This window comes from Meleagris gallopavo, chromosome 6 (assembly GCF_905368555.1).
Source record: "Meleagris gallopavo chromosome 6, MGAL_WU_HG_1.1, whole genome shotgun sequence".
Lineage (NCBI taxonomy): Eukaryota > Metazoa > Chordata > Aves > Galliformes > Phasianidae > Meleagris > Meleagris gallopavo.
Window position 1 is genome coordinate 45108365 of NC_139409.1, and position 22769 is coordinate 45131133.

The 22769-nt window shown below is 40.3% G+C and overlaps 1 protein-coding gene across 1 annotated transcript in view; it reads left to right on the forward strand.

Annotated features, from left to right (window-relative positions):
- STAC (SH3 and cysteine rich domain) overlaps nt 1-22769 on the forward strand; it is a 73401-nt gene that overhangs the window by 20430 nt on the left and 30202 nt on the right. The window contains exon 2 of the mRNA XM_003207280.5: nt 2551-2827. Within this exon, the coding sequence (XP_003207328.1) occupies nt 2551-2827 (277 nt within the window). The remainder of the gene's footprint in view (nt 1-2550; nt 2828-22769) is intronic.

The window sequence follows — 22769 nt, forward strand, 5'->3', positions numbered from 1 at the left end:
GCAAACGACTGTGCACGGGAGAATGCTGTAAAGGTAGTAAAAGCAGAACTCCTTGAAACATACTGCATTGCTGAGCTTAAAAGACAGGTGATTCATGATAAAACAAATACTGTATTGCACAGCTTAGTTTTCTTTCTGTGGCAGAAGCAGTATTTTGAAATTTAATTAACTTCGTGTGACAGTATAGAAATGGATGGCAAATCAATAATGAATGCCATTTCAGTCACCTTATGGTGGTGTAATTCTGTGTTTTTCTGTAGTGATTAGGTCTGGCTTCAGTGGGAAGCACTTCAGTAGCAAGGGGGCATGTTATTACTGAGCTTTTGACTGTCACTGGGAAGATGAAGTAGTTTCAGCACTTAGTAACCACAGTGATTTTGGGTACCAGTGACTTAACATCTAAGCAGGAGAGGAAGAATCTCACATTTTGTTGGTGCTGTTATAAGGTGGTTTTCAGGCTCAGCAAGTCCTCTACTTATCTTTCAGCTGAATGAGTTTCAGAAAACAGAAGTCACTGTTGCCTTGAAGTTGGCGTTTATTGACTTACTTAGCTACTCTTCTTTAGGCATTTCCCCACTGAGACTGACAAACTGGTGGGAATTTCTTTCCTTTGGATCCAGGACTCCCTCTGTTGTGCCCAGAGAGAGATGTGGGACAGGCCCCTAGCTCTGATCCCCCCGGCTCCCAAATCCACTATGGAGAAGCAGCTCAGGGAGCAGAAGGTTTCTCTAGCAGGATGCTGGGAAACCTTCCATGTAGCAAACACAAATGCTGTTAATCAGAGGCGATGGTTTTTGCCCGTTTATTGGGACTGGGGAATTCGGTGTTGTGCAAAGTGGGGAGAGAGCTGGAGAATCTCCCTTCTTCAAGGGCAAGCTGCCTATATGTGGAAGTGGTAGAGAGGCTTCCCCTCAGGATGCCTACAGGCTCTTATCCCATAGTATACTTTTGGCTGCATTGCAAAGAAACTGGATGGATCAGAAAGAACTGGGAAGAACAAGTACCCTAGGGCCACTATGTCAGTGTGACAGTCCTATGCTTTTTTGGGAAAGCATGTGAACTCTTCCCTTTATATCAGTGTGAATTATGATTCCCAATCGTCACTGTTTCTAACATAAACAGCTTCTAATATAAACCATTCCTGCTGGTTTGCCACAGCCTGCCAACGAGGCATGGAAAATATCAGATGCTATATCACATTTGCCCAGATAATTGCAGCAGTGATTGAAATGATTCTGTGATGGCTGATTTAATGCTGAGGAAAAAGGTGGGAAGAAGGTATTACACTTCAGAGACAGCAAAGATAAAGTGATGCTTTCCTTTTGCCCTACTCGTGGGTGATCAGAGTTGACAAAACTGCAAAATGATGTGGTTGATAAGCTGATGCCTTCTGTGGATCACCTCTGTGCCCTTCTCAGCCTTACATAAAACTCTGGGGGAAGGATGAGAGGAGCTCTGATAAGGTACAAGATACTTTGTGGGTAAAGAAACATAGTATAAATTTGAGTTGATTATGCCTCATTCTGATACTTAATATTCTGGTGTATGGAACTGTTGAGTCCTGGCCTGCACCACTGATTGATCACCTGAGCAAGCACTGAGTCAGCCATGGGAGCACAGGTGAAGGCGATTCAGCTGTGTGACCAAAGGGTGGAGCCTGGCTGCACCTCTCCTAGACCCCATTTAAGGGCTGACTGCCACTGGGGAAGGGTCTCTTGCTGGAGATCCCTCTTCTGTGGAGTCTTTCTTGTGAACCTGGATCTTTTGATACAGCTGAGCATTCCCTCCCCGTTTGTTTCTTTCCAATTTTCATCACAATAATCTTTCCAGCTGTGACATCTGGTGATGAATACACAATATGCTTTATAAGAAATTATACGAGTGCTTGTTAATTAGTATGAATTAATTAATGCATTAGCTATCAGTTGACTAGTTAACTATACTGTTATTGCTCCTCAACCTTTTAACCTTTTTTTTTTTTTAAAAAAAAAGCAAACAAGTATTCCTTCGTCAAAATTGTGTGTAGTCTGTTTCTGCCAAATTCAAGACATTTAATTATATCAAATTTATTTACTGAATTCACTCTTCTTATAATGCTGTTTAACATCTGTTCCTGAAATAGCTTTAAAGGCTGCTGAAGGCTATGCAATGGCTCTAACTTTTCTCATGCTTGAATGCAAAGAATACATTCTCCAAGGGAGTATGTGTGCCGCTCTCTGCAGTATTTCTTGGTGGTCATACATGAAAGAAAAGACAAATAGCATTCCTTAGGGGTATGAAGTTTATTACCACATCAGAAAATATATGAAGAGTGGTTTATTTTCAAGTAGGGATCTGTTGTTGTTGTTGTTTTAATTTTGATCTTGCTAGTTAAATTCTAGAGTCAGTTTTATTACTCAGCTGGCTCCAGGCTTGCTAATGGCTCCTAGGTGCCCAGGGGACAAGAGGTTGTCTTTTGCTAACTTAGCAGCAGCAGATGCCAAAACCAAGAGCCTCACCTTTCTGTTGAAAAGAAAGAGGTACTAATTGTTATTGGCTTCTTTGTTGCAGCTGCAGAAACTCAAACGATCACTCTCCTTCAAGACCAAAAGCTTGCGGAGTAAAAGCGCAGACAATTTCTTCCAGAGGACTAACAGTGATGTGAAGCTGCAAGTGGACTTGATGCCAGAGGTGAGCACGAGCACGGGGCAGCTCCCCAGCTCGGAGAGCCAGGCGTCCTCACCCACCAGAACCCAGCAGCTGTCGGAAAACAACAAGACTCACATCTTCCAGGAGCACATCTTCAAAAAGCCCACCTTCTGTGATGTCTGCAACCACATGATTGTTGGTAAGAAATAATTTTCAAATTCTTTGTGGGCATCTATGTTAGAATGTGCAGAATGACTTTCCGTAATTCACGTGAGCCCAGATGTCCAACTGAGGGTTCTCATACAAAAAGGGTTTGCATTTAAGTCACACCTGCTGTAAACGAATATAAAATCTATATTCACTCATGGTTCTCTTTCCTTGGTGATGTACGTAGTCATAAATAACAAGTGAGGGTTTCTGCCAGTGTTAAATCTTGTGCTCATTTAGATTATATTGAGCACCAAGTGCAAGTCTTGTTATATATTATACTAGAAACAGCAGAAATCCATCTTGAGAATTTGTGTTTGCTATTCTTTCTCTTTTATACAGCAGTAATTCTAACTCTTGTTCTTTATGACTGCCACAACCCTGCAGTGTCCCTTGTTTTCCATTAAATATGGTGATGATGCCCATCTACCTCAGCTGACAACTGAGGAAGAAGTAGCATCTGCTGGGTGGTAGGCTCTGAGCCACTTGTGTGTGCATGTTGGCTGTTGAGAACAAGTGCTTTGGCAGAGTAGGTCAACTGAACAAATAAGAACTGAATTCAACTGCAGGGTTTCTTGGGCTTGTTGATTTAGGTGTCTCTCTTCTAGCTGTCTCTGACAATCCAAAAACCTCATACCTTTGAAGGATCTCCCTTCCTCATCTCTGAAACTGTCCATGACAATATAAGTTACTGCCATGGACTAACTCTTTGAAAGAAACAGAGGACAGAACTAATCATTTATTATTCTCTTGAGCATCCAAAACGCAACTTCATGATGAGCTCTGCTCATTAAGTAATTTTCAGTACAGAGCAGAAGATCTAAAAAAGGCATCCTTCACAAGCAGGTTATCTGTATGGGTAGAGATCAGGAAAGAAATGCTGGCAGGTGACTAGAGGTGTACTACATGTGTGGTCACTACCATGGGAAGCTGCAGGAGCTGCTATTCGGTAATGCAGTTCTACAAACTCATGTCTCTGCTGCTAGTTTAGTATGCACATGATTTTGCCTCATTGTTTATCGTCTAGCCCCAGCAGAGTAAGTAAGAAATAAATTCAGTGGCAGTGTACCAGCGTGAAAGTGAGTGACAATTTCCATGTTTTGGGGCAGTACATGGAATGAAATGCTGGTTTAGCTTTATATAGAAGTAGAGCAAGCCTTTGAGTGCAAACTATTGTCTGCAGTTTGTTTAGCTTACTGTAAGAAGCAATGCTCCTTGGTGTGGAACTGCTTTTCATGTGAAATCTTGGTAAGCTCTTGGAAGATGCTGATAGGATTGTTTGACCTTTCTCAAAGAATGGTACCTTATTTTCCACACAAGGGTGTTGGATGTCCCCCTGCTTGTTTGAGGAATTGTGTTCTTTGGATAAGGCAGCTGCCAGTCAGCAGGATGTTAAATCCAATGCAATACAATCCTGCTTCTGTAAATAAAATAATCAAATACATGAGTCTTGGTTTTGTCCACCCCAGCTTTACTAAAGTGAGGGGAATAGGAGTTTTGATTCCATATGTTTGTTTCTTCCATTTAAGGGATAGAACAAGTCAAAGGAAGAAGGATAAAAGCGTCAATACGAGGGAACTGTATAGTACAGAGATTGATGGGGATGTCTGGAAGATAGGCAAACAAAATAGCTTCTTGTATGGAAGCAGGCCCAGAATTTGTCTCCTCCTATAATGTGAATGAATATTCTATCATAGCTCAGTTTCACAAGCATATACTGCAAATAGAAGTGCCTCTCATTTCTGGCAACTTCTCATGAAAATTGTATGGAGCTTAATATGATCACAAATCTGCATGACTCAGCAAAACTGTTCCAAAACACTGCTGCACAAGACAGATTATTACTGGCAGCAAATTTTGCAGAGAGCAACTCCAGTTCATAAACATCTGTGCTATTCTTCCTTGCTAGGTTCTCTATGTCCTGCCTGGAGTAAAAAAGTCCTGAAGCATATTTACTAAGATTCAAAACATCAGCTTTAACCCCATCCGCTTTCTGAGTTCTTCCTTTTCTTTTGTATCCTTTGAGGGCTTCCATTTGCTGTTCCCTGACTTAGCCGCTTAATTAGGCAATGAAACTTTTTGTAATTGCTGAAGAAGCTAATGCAGCCTACTTTGGCTGGTGGCAGGCTGAGTCAGGTGAATTTCTCTGACCTCCTGTAGCACATCTTTCCTTGAAGGTACAGCAGAGAAGAAAAGATGTTAAGAATTTTACTTATAAAGCAATTGAGTCAAATGCACTTATTTTCATAGACAGAAGCCTACTTCCATCATGTTCTATCTTTGATCCTTACTACAGTCATGCCTGGTTTTTCTATCCTATATTTTAAGCAGCATGGGAGATTTGGATGTTGCTGTTTGTAGCTCAGTTAATCCACGTGATTTGCACAACTGTTGGTCAAGGGGTTGGCAAAGCAAAATGGGCAACTTTTCAGGAAATTATGTCAAGCCTGCTCCCACAGGCAGACAGGAAAAAAAGTCATTTCTGTGCAAGAACCCTGCATTTATGCTTGCAACACGGAGTCTATTTGTTCCCTCTATTTGTATTTTTCAAGGGCAGTGACATTTGAGAGTAATGTGTCTCTGGCTTTAAATTCCTTATTGATGAGAGTAAAGGCAAAGGCTAGATGCATGTTTTGAAGGCTGGGGGAAAGTGTCCAGGAAAATCCCAGCTTGACTTTAGATGGTTTCAGTTTTGCCACCAAGAATGATTCCAGGTTCACCTTAAATGGTTCTCCAATTCACAAACTGAGCAGCTCTGTTTGGGGCAGCATGATGAACTGTGCATGGTACAAACATGCAGCACGCATTTCGGACTCGCTGGCGTGGCAGAGCCTCTCTGTAGCTTCAACAAGAGCAGGACACTTGGAACAGAGGCAGCAGGATCCCCGTGCTGCTCTTTTCGGTGACAGCAAAATTAAAATAAAAGAGTGTGAAATGTTATCTACCTACAAAAAAATACGTGCATCATCCGTCCTTGGTTGTTTGACACCAGGAGCCAAATTTTGCCACTGGGACATGGCACATGTTCCTGTTTGTTCCTTTGACAGAAGTACAGTCATAAGGTAAAGGGCAAATCCATATAACAGGTTTAAGCATTCAAAGGAAGGCGTTTACTAGGATGACTAATGCAAATTTGCTCTTAAACTCTTGTTATTAGTTCATTCTCAAAAGAAAAAGCAATATTAATTAATATTAATATTGTGCCTTTTACCTTACATTAAAGACAGGAGTGGCTGTGAGCCGCAGTCTAGTATAGTTAGGAGGAACAAGTTCCAGCTCTCTAAAGAGAAGAAAAAATTGCCATAGAAGCAGTAATTTGCTGCCTAATACAATATGTGAGATAATTTTGGATCCAAAGCAATACTATGACGTGCATGGAGCATCCATTTGTTAATGGGGCCTTCCAGCACTGTGAGATGCCATGATACCATCTCCAGTTCTAATACTGAAGTCGTTAGTAATACTTCACATAATTTCAGAGCAAATCAATAATTTGTTGGAATAAGTATTCACCTCTGTCACTCACTCTTACGCCACTTTGTATCCCCCCACTTCTGCCTCTGTGAGCTCCAGGCACTGGTAGGGTTAGAACTGAGGATTCAGCTCCATGATAGGTTACATATTTTCCTAAGTATGTCTGCTGATGAACATCCTCTCACAGCATGACTTTTAGAAACTGGTTGAGTTGCTGTTTTTGCTCCTAATTTTCCTCCTATTACTGTTTTTATTATAATTCTAATATCTAACTCCAACAAGAGAAAATCTTGAAAACCAAAGTATCTCATGCAATGTATCAGTAGATCATTATTTAGAAGATGCTGGTTTATTTCCTATCACTGAAAAGAAAATGAGGCAGATTCAGAGATGTTTTGGCTTGGCATTATCTACAATGTTCCGTGTTCAGCAAGAATGTGGTAAGCTTTGGCAATGCCCAGTAAAGGGAGGCAAAGCTGTCTGGCATCAACAAAGAGAGAAACTCTTACATTATTGTTTGCATCAGATGAGAAGCTTAAACTATGCAGATCAGAAGGAAGTTCTTGTTTGCTCTTATTCAGTCTCTGGTGTGTCATCAGTCATTTCTGTGATACTTTGCTCTATAAGAAGTCATGATGTCAGTACTCTGCTCTGGTGTATTAAAAAACAACCAAACATCTCCATCTGTAGACTTCTCAACATTCTACTCATTTGCAGTTCATTTCCTGTGCTGACTCATATGGAAAAATTTTGATTTTCCACACATTCCAAGCATATTACACATAATTAATATGCTCCCATCTAAGTCAAATATAAGTAGTGTAGCAAAAAAAGTAAGCCACTTTGCTTTCAAAAATAGCTAGCTGACTTGAAAGTTGATCCTTTTAAAACTGTGTTTTAAGGGAATTGCTGTTCGTTTATAAGCATCCTTGTGTGCCTCTATGTGTTTCAGAAGTGTACTTAGAAGTTTCTTTCTATGTTTGATCTCGTCACTGGCACACATTTCTGACCAAGTACTTAATTTATTGGGGGTATCTTTGTCTGGAAAGACATGGCAGGCAACCACAAAGATTCAGAATGACCAAATGAAACTGGTCTACAATGTCCAGCAATGGTTAAAAAATGTGTCATTTTAGATTGTGCCACTGCCACTTAGCCCTTAAACATTTTCTACTATTTATACTAGGAGCAGTAACAAGACTACAGATAAATGCAGGGACAAACCGTGTTTTCAGTAAAAGTACACATATAGGCAATATTTTTGGGGTGAGTGTTCATCTTTCACAGACTGTGTGCTTCCATGATTGTCTACTTATAGAGATAATACAGAGATTAAATTTAGTCTGAAACTTCAACAGAGCAAGTTGAACGTGTGACTTAGATATATGCGTTTATAGTTGATCTTGGGGCAGATGAGCTTCTCACTTAGAAGATCACTTGCAGATTCTCTAGACTACTGCAGTCCCTTTACATGTAAATTAATCTACCTTCACTCTCAGAGAACTAACTCAGTTCCGGACAGAGAAACAAAAAGATAAAATCCAATAATAACTCCCTGCCACACTTTACTTCCAGTCTGCTAATAGTAATTAGTGCACTTCAACAGTGAAATTTGTGCTGTCTCTTCAGTGCTGATTCACTTCTACCACTATCTGTTCTGGCTTAGCCAATGTATTTGGAGTTCCAACCAACCATCCACATGCCATGAATAATTCCTTCTGGCCACATCTTTAAAATAAATCCTTTATTTCTTTATTTCATTGTGCTGCTGCAGCTTTTGGAACCTTCAACCTTTTATTCCCTTCAAAGTGTCATCAGCACTGTTAAATTGGCCCCAGCTTTTCAAATGCAGGAATGAAGGAAAGAATGACTTCCGCGCTGCAGCTTCCTGACTTACAGTTTCAAGTAGATATTCTGGTTTCACCAAAACCTGCCTGTATAGGTAGACAACGATGCAGTAAAAAGCCACGGGCTGATCATGACTGCTTGACATTTACACAGGCTATGTAATTCAAGGCTCGCAGTTTGGAGGACTCCCTTAGAGCTCTTTTTTTTTTTTTCTTTCTCTGAAGGTTTTCTTTCAGGTGAAAGGAAAAAAAAAAAGTATTGGTTTTCATCCTACCTTTCCTTTCTCCCAGTCCCTCTACGATCTGTCAGTCAGAGATGACCGTGGGGCCATAGGTGTGTATTGTCACCACCATACAGGAGATGCCCATGGATCAGCTTGTGACCGCCTCCACAAGTGGGCTTACGTGGTCACAGCTGAGCCTTCCCAGATGCATGTTCCAGATGATTATAATCGAGCGTAACATTATCTGTATTATTATTATTGATACAAGCGGGTTTCCCTATAGAAAGGAGTTTTCAGAGCATCTGAGACACAGAATCGGTAAATCAAAGGGTTAGAAAGGACCTCTGGAGATACCATCTAGTCCAACCTCCCTCCAAAATCTGGTTCCCTGGAATTCAATGACTTTAAATTTTGATTCTGAGGGAAAGGGGCAGTTGTGTAGCCTTGTCAATGGTTGGTACTGGGTGCCAACCTATCTAAATGGGTGAAGAGACAAGGACTTCAGTCTTCCTTTCTGTAAAGATAGTCCTGGATTTAGGAGACTTAGATTCTCGCTCAATTGATTCTGAATAGTTTTGGCCACCAAAACTTTCTTTCGAGAATCAGTGGGTAAATGAAAATTACTTCAATCCCATCTGAGCTTCTGTGCAAGAGTTTAGGAGAAATGTGTGCCTTTTTTTTTTTTTTTAATGTAGGAAAAAAGGTAATGCAAAATAATGACTTTAATATATTTATTAGCTTGACATTGAGCCTGGTTTCTCCACTGACAACTTTCTTAAGTCAGTAACTCTTCCCAGGAGGAACCTTACAAGACGTGCGAAGCAAAACTCTGCTGAGGTTAGAGATTAAGTGCTACACATTAATCAATTTATGCAGCACATGGTCAACTGCTACTTATACATTACTCAAACACAGACAATGACATCTGGACTCTAAAATTTTCAGAAAGTGGACAGTTTGTACATCAAAAATACTTAAGATGTGGATGAAGAGAAGGAAAGAGAAGTAGATGCATATAAGGTATATGTACTACAGATGTGCTCTGTGGATACTTCTCCCATTTTTTCTAAACATGACAAAAAATCTTCTATTCACACAGGCTCGTATTTGTGAAGTAGCTACAGAGGGCTAAACATTATCCATGTGTTAAATTAATATTTTTCTTTGGTAATAAATAGTTAATCTTACTTTAAAGCAAATATTGAAAGGCAAATATTTAGTCTGTTTATCCTCTGGGAGGGCTTCCTCCTCTGAGATGAGGCAAGAATGTTAACACTAAATTGGATAATCAGGAAATGCTTAGTTGAGAAAAGAGGATGGAAGTATATTTTAAATTCTAATTTGTCCTTGAACAGCATCAAGCGTGTTTCACATTTGTTACTAAGTAATTTTCAAGCTCACTGTGATTTTTGAAAAATTGCTATTAACATGAAATTGCAGTTAATGCTTAGTGAAAAGAAATGTTATGAGGGCTGCTCTGAAAGTAATGCTTCCTATTTTCTTACGTTGGCCCACAACATCAGAGGCAAATGCTGGTGGTATGGCAGTAGAGGTTGAACCTTCCCACCCATATTCCATTACATTTTGCTGCCATGTGACAGATGGCAGCAGAGGGGCAGTCTGACCAAATGGCATCTGACATGGAAGTTTGTATGAAGCAAAAGTGTGTCACTGAATTCCACCATGTGGAAATAATCGCACCCACTGACATTAACTGACACTTGCTGAATGTTTATGCTTCAATGTGTAGGAAATGATGGTGGCAATGTTTGACTATTGTGAAGTCTGCACCAGGTGGGTCCCGTGGATGCTCACACAGGAACAGAAAGAACACTGTGCAAGTTTGTCAGGACCTACTGGACGAATACTGAAGGCTGAAGGTGACAGTTTACTGGATTGCATCATTTCTGGTGATGAGACATGTTATGACCATTATAGTCCAGAGCCAAAACATAGTCCATGGAGTGGTGGCATGTGAATTCTCGCATCTAAGAAGATGTACAGGATGCAGCCCACAGGTCAAGTGATGTGCACTGTCTGTTGGGAAAGGAAAGGAGTGATCCTTCTGGATTTCCTGTTATCCAAATAAACCATCAACTCAGACTGTTACATTGTGAGACTGAGCAACCTGAAGACTTCCAGAGAAAGGCCAGAGAAGAAGGCAACCTCTCACTTGCCATGCAATAACGTCAGGACCCATACCAGTTTGAAGATTGAAGTGCACAGGGCAGATCCTGGATGGACCTTGCTACCACACCCACCATATGTTGGTGCCTTCTGACTTCATCTGTTCAAACTGATGAAGGATGGACTGCACGTCTTCATAGCAGCTGTGAAACAGTGAGTCACTCCACTCATAGAGATTTTTATGAGTGCAGCATGCAGGCTGCTCTTGTCCATCACCAGGGAAGACGTATAGTTAATGGTGCTGACAATGCTGAAAAACAGAGTTTTGTAGCTGAGATTGTGCTCTTCATATCTGTCGTAGTTCCTTTGGAAAGAAATAGGAGGCATTACTTTTGGAGCAACTTATATAAATATGTTGACCAGCATTTACTTCCTAATTAGATGGAAAACAGTAAACATTTCCAGTACATATCCAATCTATATTTCAAAGTGATATTAGCCTACATGGTTTTGACAAGACTATATTGAAAAAAGCCAACGTAGCTGAAGTAATGCTTTCCTTAGGTTCTTTTACTGTCTTTGTGACTGCTCAGTAACGTCTGTTGCTCCTGAGATCAGACCTAGAGAAGAACATTATGGTAAACTCAAGTTTTTATGGGGATGAGGAAAAATACAAAACACCTTTATGTTGTGCTATGTATTTTCTTGAGCTCATATGAGACATCAGATACTTTCAGATAAGCAAATGAAATGCATCTTTGAAGCCAGCCTTCTAGTGAAATATATCTATATTTTTTTATAGTCTTTTTCTACCAGAGAATCACTGATATGCGGAGAATAAATTGGCACATAGCTGACAAAAGCATTATCAGGAACGAAACTCATTTGAAACTTCACCATGCAGAAGCCATAAAATGATGCAAGTGGTAGAAATGCCTTTGTAAGAAATGAATGTTGCTATTATATAGAGTAAAATGCCTGCCCACCCTTGCCTGTTACTTTCTTTGACTTCAAAGGATGTCTCAGAGAGCAATGATTCTCGTGGCTCATGAAGAGCACTGATAGCTGAGAATTACCACTTTTGCCAGCTTCCTTCTGCTTTTGTAACATGAATGCAAGGAACAGAAGTTGAAAGAATTATCTACTCCAAACTGCATTCAGTTTAATTTTCCAATTTATTTACAGTCTGTAACTTTTTTCCTCTTTGATGTGAGTACAGTAGACGGTACATTTTGAAGCATATTGCATCCATATGGATTACCTCCTCGTCTTTTAATACAGGAGATGAGCTCTGCAGCGAGATCATAGAATCACAGAATTGCTCAGGTTGGAAAAGACCTCAAAGATCATCAAGTCCAACAACAACCCAACCACACTGCCCCAACTGCATTGTGACTTCATTGTAATTTCCTTTGTAACACGCAATGAATGATCTTGAGAATCCTGAAGTACTTTGTTTAGACCACAAAATTATTTCCTGCTTACTAAAAGGGAGGAAAAGAAAAAAGAAGTGTCCATCATCCTCCTTCCAAAACAATTCCACTTTCCTAGCCAAGAGAGGAAAAAGGGTATATGGCTGCTATAACCTCTAAGTCATTGTGAACTAAAATATTATAGTCAGTATTTCCCTGCTATGCTTTCTCAGCATTCATGTTAATGAGTGTTGGGATTATTGGTGTGGGGATGTGTATTTGCAGTGCTAATACAGCCTGTTTTACAAGCTGCACCTCTCAAAAGTGTAGCAAGCTCTTATATCTCATGATTATCTGAGTTACATGGAAGTTTCCAGACCTACTCTGTAGGTCTCTATGTCTTTTTCTGAAACATAGAGACAAAGTGGGGGGACAAAGTGATGCATGGCCTTGCTTTGTAAGCACAAGCTCAGCATACTGGCATCATGAAGGGCTCATCTGCACATCTGTTTACAGCTGCTTACTGAGCTATCTGCCTCACAGTGTTAGAGCTAACAAATATGGAAAATTTACACCGAAAATCTATTTTGATAAACTTAGTCCCTCAATGCAGCTGTGCATGTAAGTCCATTTTGTATTAATAATCTCTGGATGGGACAACCTCTGAGAATAACAAATCTCAGATGTCACCAGGAGTGGGAACAAGGATGGTTTCTTTTGAAGAGCAGCAGATGAGCGACAACCCCTGATAAGTAGTTGTTTTTCCAAGATAAGCTGAAGGAACACTGTAGCAGGCCTGCAGGGGCATCAAACTCTTTGTTAGCTGAAACAGAGGTTTTCTGAAGAGAGCAGAAAATTCATCTCTTGGGTACGTCTCTTACAGATGCACTTCAAAGTGCCCTATCTGTTTCTAAAGCAAAGAAATGGAAATAATGCTGACCTCTTATTGCAGGCAAGGTAATATAAATGCCAACATAAATCTGGATACTGGGTTTTACTGAAGAACCAGCGACGTTACAACCTTTGTGCTACTTACTATTTCCCTCTCTCCCCACGTCCTTCACCTGCCCACAACGTTTTAACCCCTAGATCTTCATCTCCCCCCCTGCAGTCAGGTCGCTATTGGCTTGGGAAGTTTGGGCTGAATGATGTTCTTGTAGTGATACTGCTCACGCTGAATGATCTAGGACACCACAGACCAAGATCCCTGGATATCCTCCAGTATTGATCTCCACATCTTCCTGTGCAACTTACTCATCAAACTACTTCAGCAGACAGTTGGACTAGATGATCTCCAGATTTCCCTTCCAACCCCTATGACTCCATTATTCTGTGGTCATCTCCAGGATGTTCTCTTTACTCTGGATGTTAACCTTATAATCTTTGAGAGCACCTCTTTACAGGAACCCATCTTCTGGCAGCACCTCTTTTGGGGGGGGGAAAAAAAAAAAAAAAAGCCAGCAGTTTCTCCAGTCCAAGTAGTATATATGCAGAAAGAAGCATAATCCACAATTACGCTTTTAACTGAGATGCATGTCATATGCCTTTTTATTAATTGGAGAAATTTGGTTGTGCCACTTCTGTTTAGTCTGCGTTACCATAATTTCCAAGCAGCCCATACTGGTTGAAGCTCACAAGTAACAAGCTTTAGAGCTCACAAGTTCACTTTTGGACACTTATCCATGCTCATACGCAGTTATCTGTTCCCTGATGGCGTTCTCTATTTCAGCTGTGTTTTGCTTATGACAGTTCCTAAATCTGAATGTATGTTTTGAGTATTGACTCGACTGCCCATTGGTGAGATCCAGATATGTGCCAGTGCCTTCTGACATAAAGATCTTCTGCCCTCATCCCCCAGAAAGTTTGTGGCTTCTGGGACTTCCCACCAAGCAGCACTGGAAATCATTTTCTTAAAAGCAAGGTTGCCTGCTGGAATTTACTGCATTTTTTTTTTTTTACAGGTTATGTTGTTCTACAGGCCAGATGGTTGTAGCTACATTGTGTTGTTATCCCTACTGTTTTCAATATCTCTGACAGTGGTACCGTAACAATTACAGTCAGTATTTTAATTCAGACTTTCAGATAACAAATCACATAAGTCATGCTGGTGCAAACTGCATGTGTAAACGAGGGAAGACATGACCTGGATGGGTTTAGCTTATTCCTGCTAGCATTTAGGCTGAATTCAGATAATGCCAATCGTTGTTAACCACAGAGAGTTTAAATGATGCCTTGGAGCTATTCCTGTTGATGGGTGAAATGTTAGCAGTTTGGCATTTTTGGTTTAAAATTTTAAATATATAGCAATAATGTAAAGTTCCAACAAAATGTTCATATTTCTTTGTGATTCCTAGATAGATCCCAGCAAAGACAACGCTCTTTTTGCATTACTAAGCTGCAAGAGCTTACTCATGATCATTTGGCAGATGTTTTCCTTGTTTTTTTAAATAATAACTGATATCACATAGAGGTGCACTTGTGAGTGTGCTTTAAGCCAGAACTGCTATGAGTCAGGGACTAAATTTGGTCTCAGGTCATAACAGTGAAGGCTGCGAGAGCCTCTCTGAGCAGATGACAGAAGTAGTCAAAAGTGTTTTTCTATCCATCTTATGTCACGTCACTGAAATTTTTCTTGAAAATTGTCAGTTTAAGCAAAAGTTTGTTTCGAAAAAAGATCTTTCCAAGCATTTGCACGTGAGTTGAAAGGTTTCATTTGAATGTTTCTCCTCGTTAAGCATTTCATCTTTTTGCTTATGAAATTGCTGTGAGAAAGGAACTGAAACAACTCATTCTGAAATGTGATTGTAAAATTCTACAAAGAAGCAACACATTGTGACTAACTGCAAAAAATAACTTCCATACCAAACTGGTACACCTGCCCAGTTACCTGTGGTGTGCCCTCAGTCATTGCTAGCCTTGCCATATCCTGCTGTTACCTCTGCCTGCAGCCTCTGACAAGGTCTTCCCAAGCTACATGTGCATCCAAGGGCATAAATGGCTCTGGAGCAGGAGCCTGTTTGTGGCCACATCCTGCCTGTGCAATGGGTGTTGGGCAGAGGAGAGCATAGTTATCCTGTCTCTCTGCTTTCCAGCTCCATTGCCATCTGAAATGTGGAAAAGAGGATGGAAGGGAGAGGAATTAAGTCCGTGGCAAGCTGCACGTCAGTGTTTTGTGTGTGAGGCCCTTTGCTGCAGATGCTGCCAGTCTGTTTGCACTAATGAAGAACAGGAACAATGACAAGAGGTTGCACTGATGAGAGAGCTGCAGGATGAAAGAGCCAAAGCCCTCAGTAAGATTGAAAGAGCAGAAGGCCAGAGAGCAGTTGGCTGTTTACATATCAGGTTTTTTTTAACTAAACCTTTTATAGTCAGATTGCCCTAATCTTCTGGCACATAGCAGCCTCTCATTTCAAGCCTATTGATGACGGAGCTCTGTAAGCAACAAGCAATGTTAAAAATCCATTAGTAGAGCAGAGAGGATATTAAATTCCTTTGCTGAGAGCAGGCTGTTCTTTTATTCTATAACTCTTCTCCCACATTTCCAGCAAGTTCAGAGCTACTCTCTTCATTTTGCAGTGCAGTCTTTGTTCAGATATCGGCTTTCTACTTTCCAACTTCTCTCTTTCAAGGGCACAAAACCCTTAAAACATTAAAATTTCAGCATCTCTACGTGGCCCTAAAATATGCGGATCCTTTTTCAAAGCATTTTAAAACAGAAAGAAAAAAGTTGTAACTGGATTTCATTTCAACATATGTAAGAACACAGGTACAAATAACTTAAGCCTGACAATGTGAAAGTCCTGTCTGAAATCTGACTTTCATTATCCTCACGTCAAGAAGAGTTACTGACCACATTATACTTGCTAATATTTCTGAGACCAAGATCAGCCACTGATCTCTGATAGTCTTTCTTTGAGGCACTATGCCAGGCTTAATTTCTTCCTGTTGCCTTGTCCTGCTCAGCTCTGGTACAATCATCATCTCCAGTGCAGTTTAGTATCAACCCCCATTGACAAGTCCGTGCCTATCACCTCTGAGCTATTTTCTTCCTCAGCCAAACAACCCAGTGCAAAAATCCACAAACACAGGTTCAAGATTGCTGGCAATAGTCTATAAATGTAGTTGTTATTGAGATATCACTGTCAGTTTGTTTAGAGAGAAGAACGCTAGAGGCAATTTATGTTTGGGTTTTAGGGGACTGGGGTTTTTTCTTCCGATAATGCAGTTAGCTGTTAGTTTATTTATCATGATGTTCCTGCATCTTAACTAACATTTAGATGATCAAAAACATGAGAAAATATTTTAAGAAATACGGAGGTGGATATTTCCTTTCAGGGGCAGACATTTATAGCTAAGCTGCGGAATATGTGAAAAGTGCATTGCAAATAGAAACTCTCGCAGCCAAATTTTTCAGTACAGGGCAGTGAATTTTGTCCTTTTCTTATCACTATACACTTAGAATGAGAATCTCTTTGAGACCAAAAGACCAAAGGGAAAGTCTATTTCCCTTGTAAGTAAATCTCATTGTTCCTTTACCAAAGAATAAGAAGGCTGGCAGCACTGGAAATTCTTTGTCAAGGAATTACAAAGTTGACTTGCAGGAGGAATAAAGGCATTTTCTCTTCCAGATATGTATGTTTTAAAGCCATGAAGTTAGAAGAACTTTACTTTAGCAGGAATATTTTCTTTTCTGGAACAGCCCCTGGAGAAAATCCTGCCTACAACTGCCTCAGTTTTTTTTCCTCAGCACATTGTTTCTAAAGAAAACTATGTCACTGGGAAGTCAGTTCTAATTTTATGTGCTGCTTTGTAGCCTGCCTACATACGAGACAACTTTTTGTGCTATTTAAACATTGGATATTCTTATAGGGAAATTGGGTGGGGTGGGCATTCAAAGGCCCATACTGCTCACTGGCACATAATCTAAAATTTATTAATTGGACAGAACAGGTACTGTGGTTGGATATCAAGTTCTACTCTACAAAGCACAAACAAGTTTCTTCTCCTCCCACCCAAATCAGTTTAGACTGACACAAGTTGGACTCCTGAAAAAGGGATGCTCATACCAACCAGATGAGGTGTCAGGTCCAGACCTGGCAGCTTGGATGCAAATGGAGGGATTCCCCTTCTAGATCCTACGTGTTTTTAGATCTGCCTGTACGTTGAACCCTTCCTAAGGAACTACAGGTTTAACCCACTTGCAGCTCTTTACATTTCGAACTGGGAAATTTGATTGTAAAAATATACCAACTAGGAGGTAAAATCTTTGAAGTCAATCCCATGCTGTCGTTATTCATGAAAAATTGCCTAAATAAGATTTTTACCTACTTTTCTGTATGTACTTTGAACTCTTTCATCTAACTTGTCTGATATTTAAGCATGGAGATCTTTTGCTGCAGTGTTGAAATGAGTGTAGGCCACCTAGTCAGGTCAAAAGAGAAGCCTACTTGTAAAGTGTAATTTCTTCTCCTTGAAAAGGAAAACATCCTATTGAATTGTTGAAATGGAAATGCCAAGAGCTGCTGTAATCCATTTATCTGTAGGCGATCTGAGAAAAATACACTGCAGACGGCAAACTGATTATTTCCTTTCCTTATCCCTTTTTCAATAATCCATTTGGTTGAGGGCTTAGCAGTAGAAAGCACAATGAGGCAATTGCTAATGGTACTGGTAATTTTTTGTAATGTGAATATTTGTGTATCAGTCAACAATATACAGCTGCAATGACTATCAGTGGTGAGCATCTGGGATGTCTGGGAAGCAGGGTTTGAGCTCCAGTCTGTTGGCCAGCTGGGCATTTGCATGTCTGCCCTCTCTGCACTGTCAGCTGTGAGAATCAAGATTCTTAATTTTAAGGGATGAGTATCCTGTTCAGAAAATGTCATTCTCTGTTCTGCCCACAGCTCTCATACTCTGAGGCCATGCAAAGGAGGAAGGTGAGCAGCAGCCAGCTCAGGGGACAGGAAGTAGCCAAAGATGAATTTTTAAAGATAATCTCCATCCTTTCAGCAACAGAGCTGTTATGCAAAAACAATTAATTGAAAAAATGAATTAGAGAGCAGGGGGGAAGGTTGGACAAAGGCTAAGATGGATATAAAGGCACCAGTGCCATTACAGGAACTTCTCCTTCTAAGGTGACATCCCAAATCTCTCACTGTTATAGTACTGGCCCAGCTTGCTTAAAATCCTCCATTTCCCAGAAATTCTGGCACAGAGACAGCTTTCCAGTAACAATTCCAAATGTGCTTTGGGAGAAAGGGGCAACGCACTCATTATTTTTATCAGCCTCCCACAGCAGAAGTTGAAATTCTGTGGAAAATATGTAATTTTAAATGTGTTTATTTATGCAAGCTTTAAATCAAAACCATTTCTGACTGGCATGTTCGTCTCAGCTGGAACAACAACAAATACTCATTGGGTTGCAGTTGGATTAGCTGATTAGCTGGAGATGACAGTCCATGCCTTTGCCCTTCTTCTTTCCGATAGAGACCTGAGTATTTTTACCCTTTCTTTTTTTTTTTTTTCTTTTCTTTTTAAATTTAGCCTAAGTGCCTAATATAGATATCTTTATACACTCAGCATAATGTCATGCTGTTACCAGCATTTGCAGTTTCCTTTCAGATTTCTTCAGGCTGCAGAGATCATTCTCACTCACTAGCTATTAATCTTATGCTGAGTCTTTAAACAACAGGCAAAAAGCACCAGCCAGCAGTGTTGTGGCCCATAGCTGTGCTGGCCAAGAGGATGATAAAGGTGCCCTTTTTGCAAGCATGTGACAAACATAATTCTCATTTGCATTCCTTGAGATAAATGCCACTCTCCTGAAAGGCAGTGTAGTTTCCAAACTACTTTTATTGGAGAGACAGGCATAAAGCCTTGAAATCAAATTCTGCCCCTTCTGTCTCATCTGTTTCTCTCTGCCTTCAAATTCTTCCATTCACCTGGGTTGAAGTGTTCTGATCCCATTAAGGCTTCCTCCAAAAAAAGCTTAGATCTATGAAAATGATGTAGTGTGTCCTTTGGGTAATATTCAGGGTCAGATTATCAGAACAGTTCAAGATTGAATTTTCCATGGTTGTTCTGAAAAGCCTAGCCACTGCTTTAGGTATTCAAATGGGAGCTGACCTATTCATAGAGTATTTCTAGCAAGGTGTTATTAAATATGGCCTGCTTTTCAAAGCAATGTGTCCTTCTAGTGCTGGGAGTCTGGATGTATTAGTTGGTATCTGAAGAAAATGAGTATGACAGAACCTCATTTTTAAGTCTAAGAGCTACTCAAGTGTCCTGACATGAAATTTCTTCATTTTCTTCTAGTGAAACGTGGTTTCTTTTGACAGTTTTGGCTTTTTCATTTGCAAAACAATACCAGGTTTTACTGACTATGAGAAAATTAATAGATACATTAATAAACAGGACACAAAACACATCACGTGCATGTGTTCTTTCTTCCTTTAAGTATTTCATGACTTTGTTGTCTATTAAGTTTATATGCAGTAGGAGTTTGCTGAACATGATTTAGTATTTTCCATTCTAAAGCCCAGTTTTAACAGTTTGCAATTATTTAGGCCAAGTAGTGCCCATCAGTGACACCTCTGATGGTTTTACCGTTGATTCATCAAATGGGATCCATGCTATTTGAGTTTTGGCAAACGTGTTCATATCACAAGGCACAAAGAGACAAAGATAGTGAGCCCACAGGTAAGCCTGTGACATTATTAATCATCTTCTGTTTGGAAATGGTGCAAATATGATACTCCAGAGGTGATGTAAGCAAACGCATACAGACCAATGAAGAAGTGTTGAATAGAGCTGGCTACTCATTGAACACTGACTACCCTGTTCACTGAAGGTAATACTGTGCCTTGAATAAAAAAATCTCACATTCCAAGACTGCAAAAAAAAAAAAAAAAGAGTGAGCAGAACCTTTGTTCTAATATGCTCAACTTGTAACAATTTGATTAAGTTACCATAATAAGGTCTTTGGAGAAATGAATGGAGATAATTATATTTTAAAGGTAATGATAAAGAGTCCATCAAAGCTATTAATCTCCTCCTCCTTTGAAAGAATACTGGAGCAAACTGTAGCTAGGGTGCTCAAAGTTTAGCTTAATTGCTAAGCCTTCAGCTCCTGTATTTCTGATCCGCCACAAATGGAAATGACTGGCACATTCCGTGTGGATAAAGGCATTTCACTGAGTACTTTATACTAGTAGCTTCCTGCTGTGCTGTAAAATTAGCATAGAGGAATATCTGCTAGTGGGAATAAATGGTGGGCTTCAGTCTGGTTGCCAGCTATTTAGGGACAGGAAGCAGAGAGCAATATGGCCAACAGAAGCCCCAGGGGAGAGTGTTTTAGTGTCCCAGGCTTCACAGGAATAGTGTCGCTACCAGACACCACTATGACCATCTGAAATGTAATTCTCTCTGATCCCCACGTTTCAGTCTGCAAAGAGAGTAACCCATTGGGAATAAGCAGACCACAGAGCAGTTTTTAACTTCATACACACCCAGTTACCTTCTGGGAGACAAGTGGAACTGCCCAAGTTCCCCTCAAATAGTCTGAGGGAAATGTGTGACATATATTTTTTTCTATTTAAATTATACCTAGAACAAATCCCTCGTGTTCACATACTCCACCATGGAGGAATGTATTTGCCAGTAGGGTTTCAAGACATTGCTATCTCCTGTGCCCCTCTTTAAGCTAAAGAAACACCTCTCTTATTTTGGCATAACTGTCAACTTGCTTACCCAGCAAGTTACATAACTTGTTTACAACACCCATGTTCTACCTGCTTTTTCCTTATTTCAAACTACAGAGATACCTACAAAAAACAACCCCATTCAAGCGACTGCAAAGCCAACAGGCTTGCGTGCATGTGAGCCCAAAACCTAACCTCAGTGTAAATCCTGGTCTCAGTCACACCTGTGCAACATGTAGATCAGCCCTTCTCTGCGCTGTGAGCTGGGGCTCCACCTCAGTTCTGAATCTCAGCATCCAGGGGGCAGACACATTGTCAACATGCAGTTATCTAACCTCTGGCATGCTTTTGATACAGCTTAACTGTAATCCTCCGAGGAGGCTTGAGTTAGTGTGATGGAGATCAGAAACTGGAGAAGGAAGAGTTATCCTGAGGGAAAATTAAAATACTTCCCATATAAATGTCTTTTTCAGAGCTTGAGGTATGATGGGTACGTAAATATGGAATTAACTCTTCTTCTATAAGCCCTTTGGTTATTCCTCAGAGGGAGGCAGGGAGATACATGCAAATTACTTCCAAGCTGCTTATTCCCACAGTAAACCAAATAGTTAGAATTGACAATGAATTGATGATTGAAGCTTTTGGTAGTTAAAGGCAGTTTCATTTTGATTTTAAAATCTTTCTTGTAGACTGAAATGTGTGACTGAATTCTCTCTTTGAAGCAACTGTTTACCTACCTGTAGATAACGAATGGCATTCAGCAGTAGAAATATAGTATTACTTTTTTGTCGTTTATTGTATAAGACTGACAGTAGCTCATTCTTACATGACCACAGATTCCTCGTCTAAAAAGTTAGTTTTTTTGAAAATAGCACACTCTATGTGCATTTTGCACATCAGTTGGATGTGCTGCTACATCATCGATTGTGTCCCTCCTGTGATCACACAGTAATGCCATACAAGAACCAATATCCAGCTTGTAACATATTAATGTGGGTAGAATAGCATAATAGAGCTTGCAGAAAGGACTATGGCACTGGCTGCCCCTTCACCTGAATCTCAGGAGTAGCATGGTAGAGCAAGGGAAGAGCTATGCATCACAGGTCAGCGTAAGAGAATTAGACTAAGTGTTAACATTGATTTTGAGTACCTGTCACAGGCAAAATAGGATGACGTTTTGCTTTTTTTCATTCTTACCTGTAGATCTAATAAAATAATGTGGAGGAAGTCCTGCTTTCTCACAGCTCTCTGTATTTGTCATAGACCATCAGGAAGGGTGAGACAGCATTTCATTCTCAGCAACACAAGCACAAAGCCACAGAAGTCAATATTGGTTTGAACATCTGTTATTGAAAAGAAAGTGTAACCGGAAAAAAAATCATCACAGCACACTAATCCAAGTGCAATCACTCAGGGGGAAAAGAGAATAAAAACCAACAGGGATATATTGCAGTAAATCTGGAAAAATAGCCCAGGGTGAAGCTAACTGCACATACCCAAGCAGCAAGGCATCGTGTGTCGATTCAGCCAAGAGGGATTATGCAGTCTGCACCCAGGAGCCCTTGGAGTGCACCCCAAAATGCAAAGCCTCATTCACTGTTCATCTCTTAAACAGTCTCAGCCGGTAGGCAGTGACTTTGCTGATTACCTGACCTGCAAACAACATGCAAGTGATACGTCCAAGCCTATCTCAGTGCAGCCATCCTCAGCTCTTGCAGTTTGCCTCCACCTGACTTGGAAGTGGCCACTTCAGGGACCTCTTCCCTTGAAAGTGGTCTCAATAACACTCATTTTCTGGCACCAACTTGATACGTCTTACCCTGAAGTGCTTCTTTCAGAGGCAGCATTTCGCTGAATTCAGTCAGCAACATGTACGTGATGTTAACTACTCAAATAATCAAGATCTACATGAGTACTTTCAGATGTGGGATCTTCTGACTCCAATGACTAATATTCCTATCATGTCTGACTAATGAGGGCCAGTTTAAAATGTCAAGAGGTTTTTTTGTTTTTATTTTTACTACCTTGTTTCTTATTCAGTCCGTGGTAATGAACTGACATGCTGTTTACTCATCCCATTTATACAGCCCTGAGGCAGGAGGAAGAGAGTTGCTGCAGCCTAACAGCTACTACGTAGTTCAGGAAGTCTTA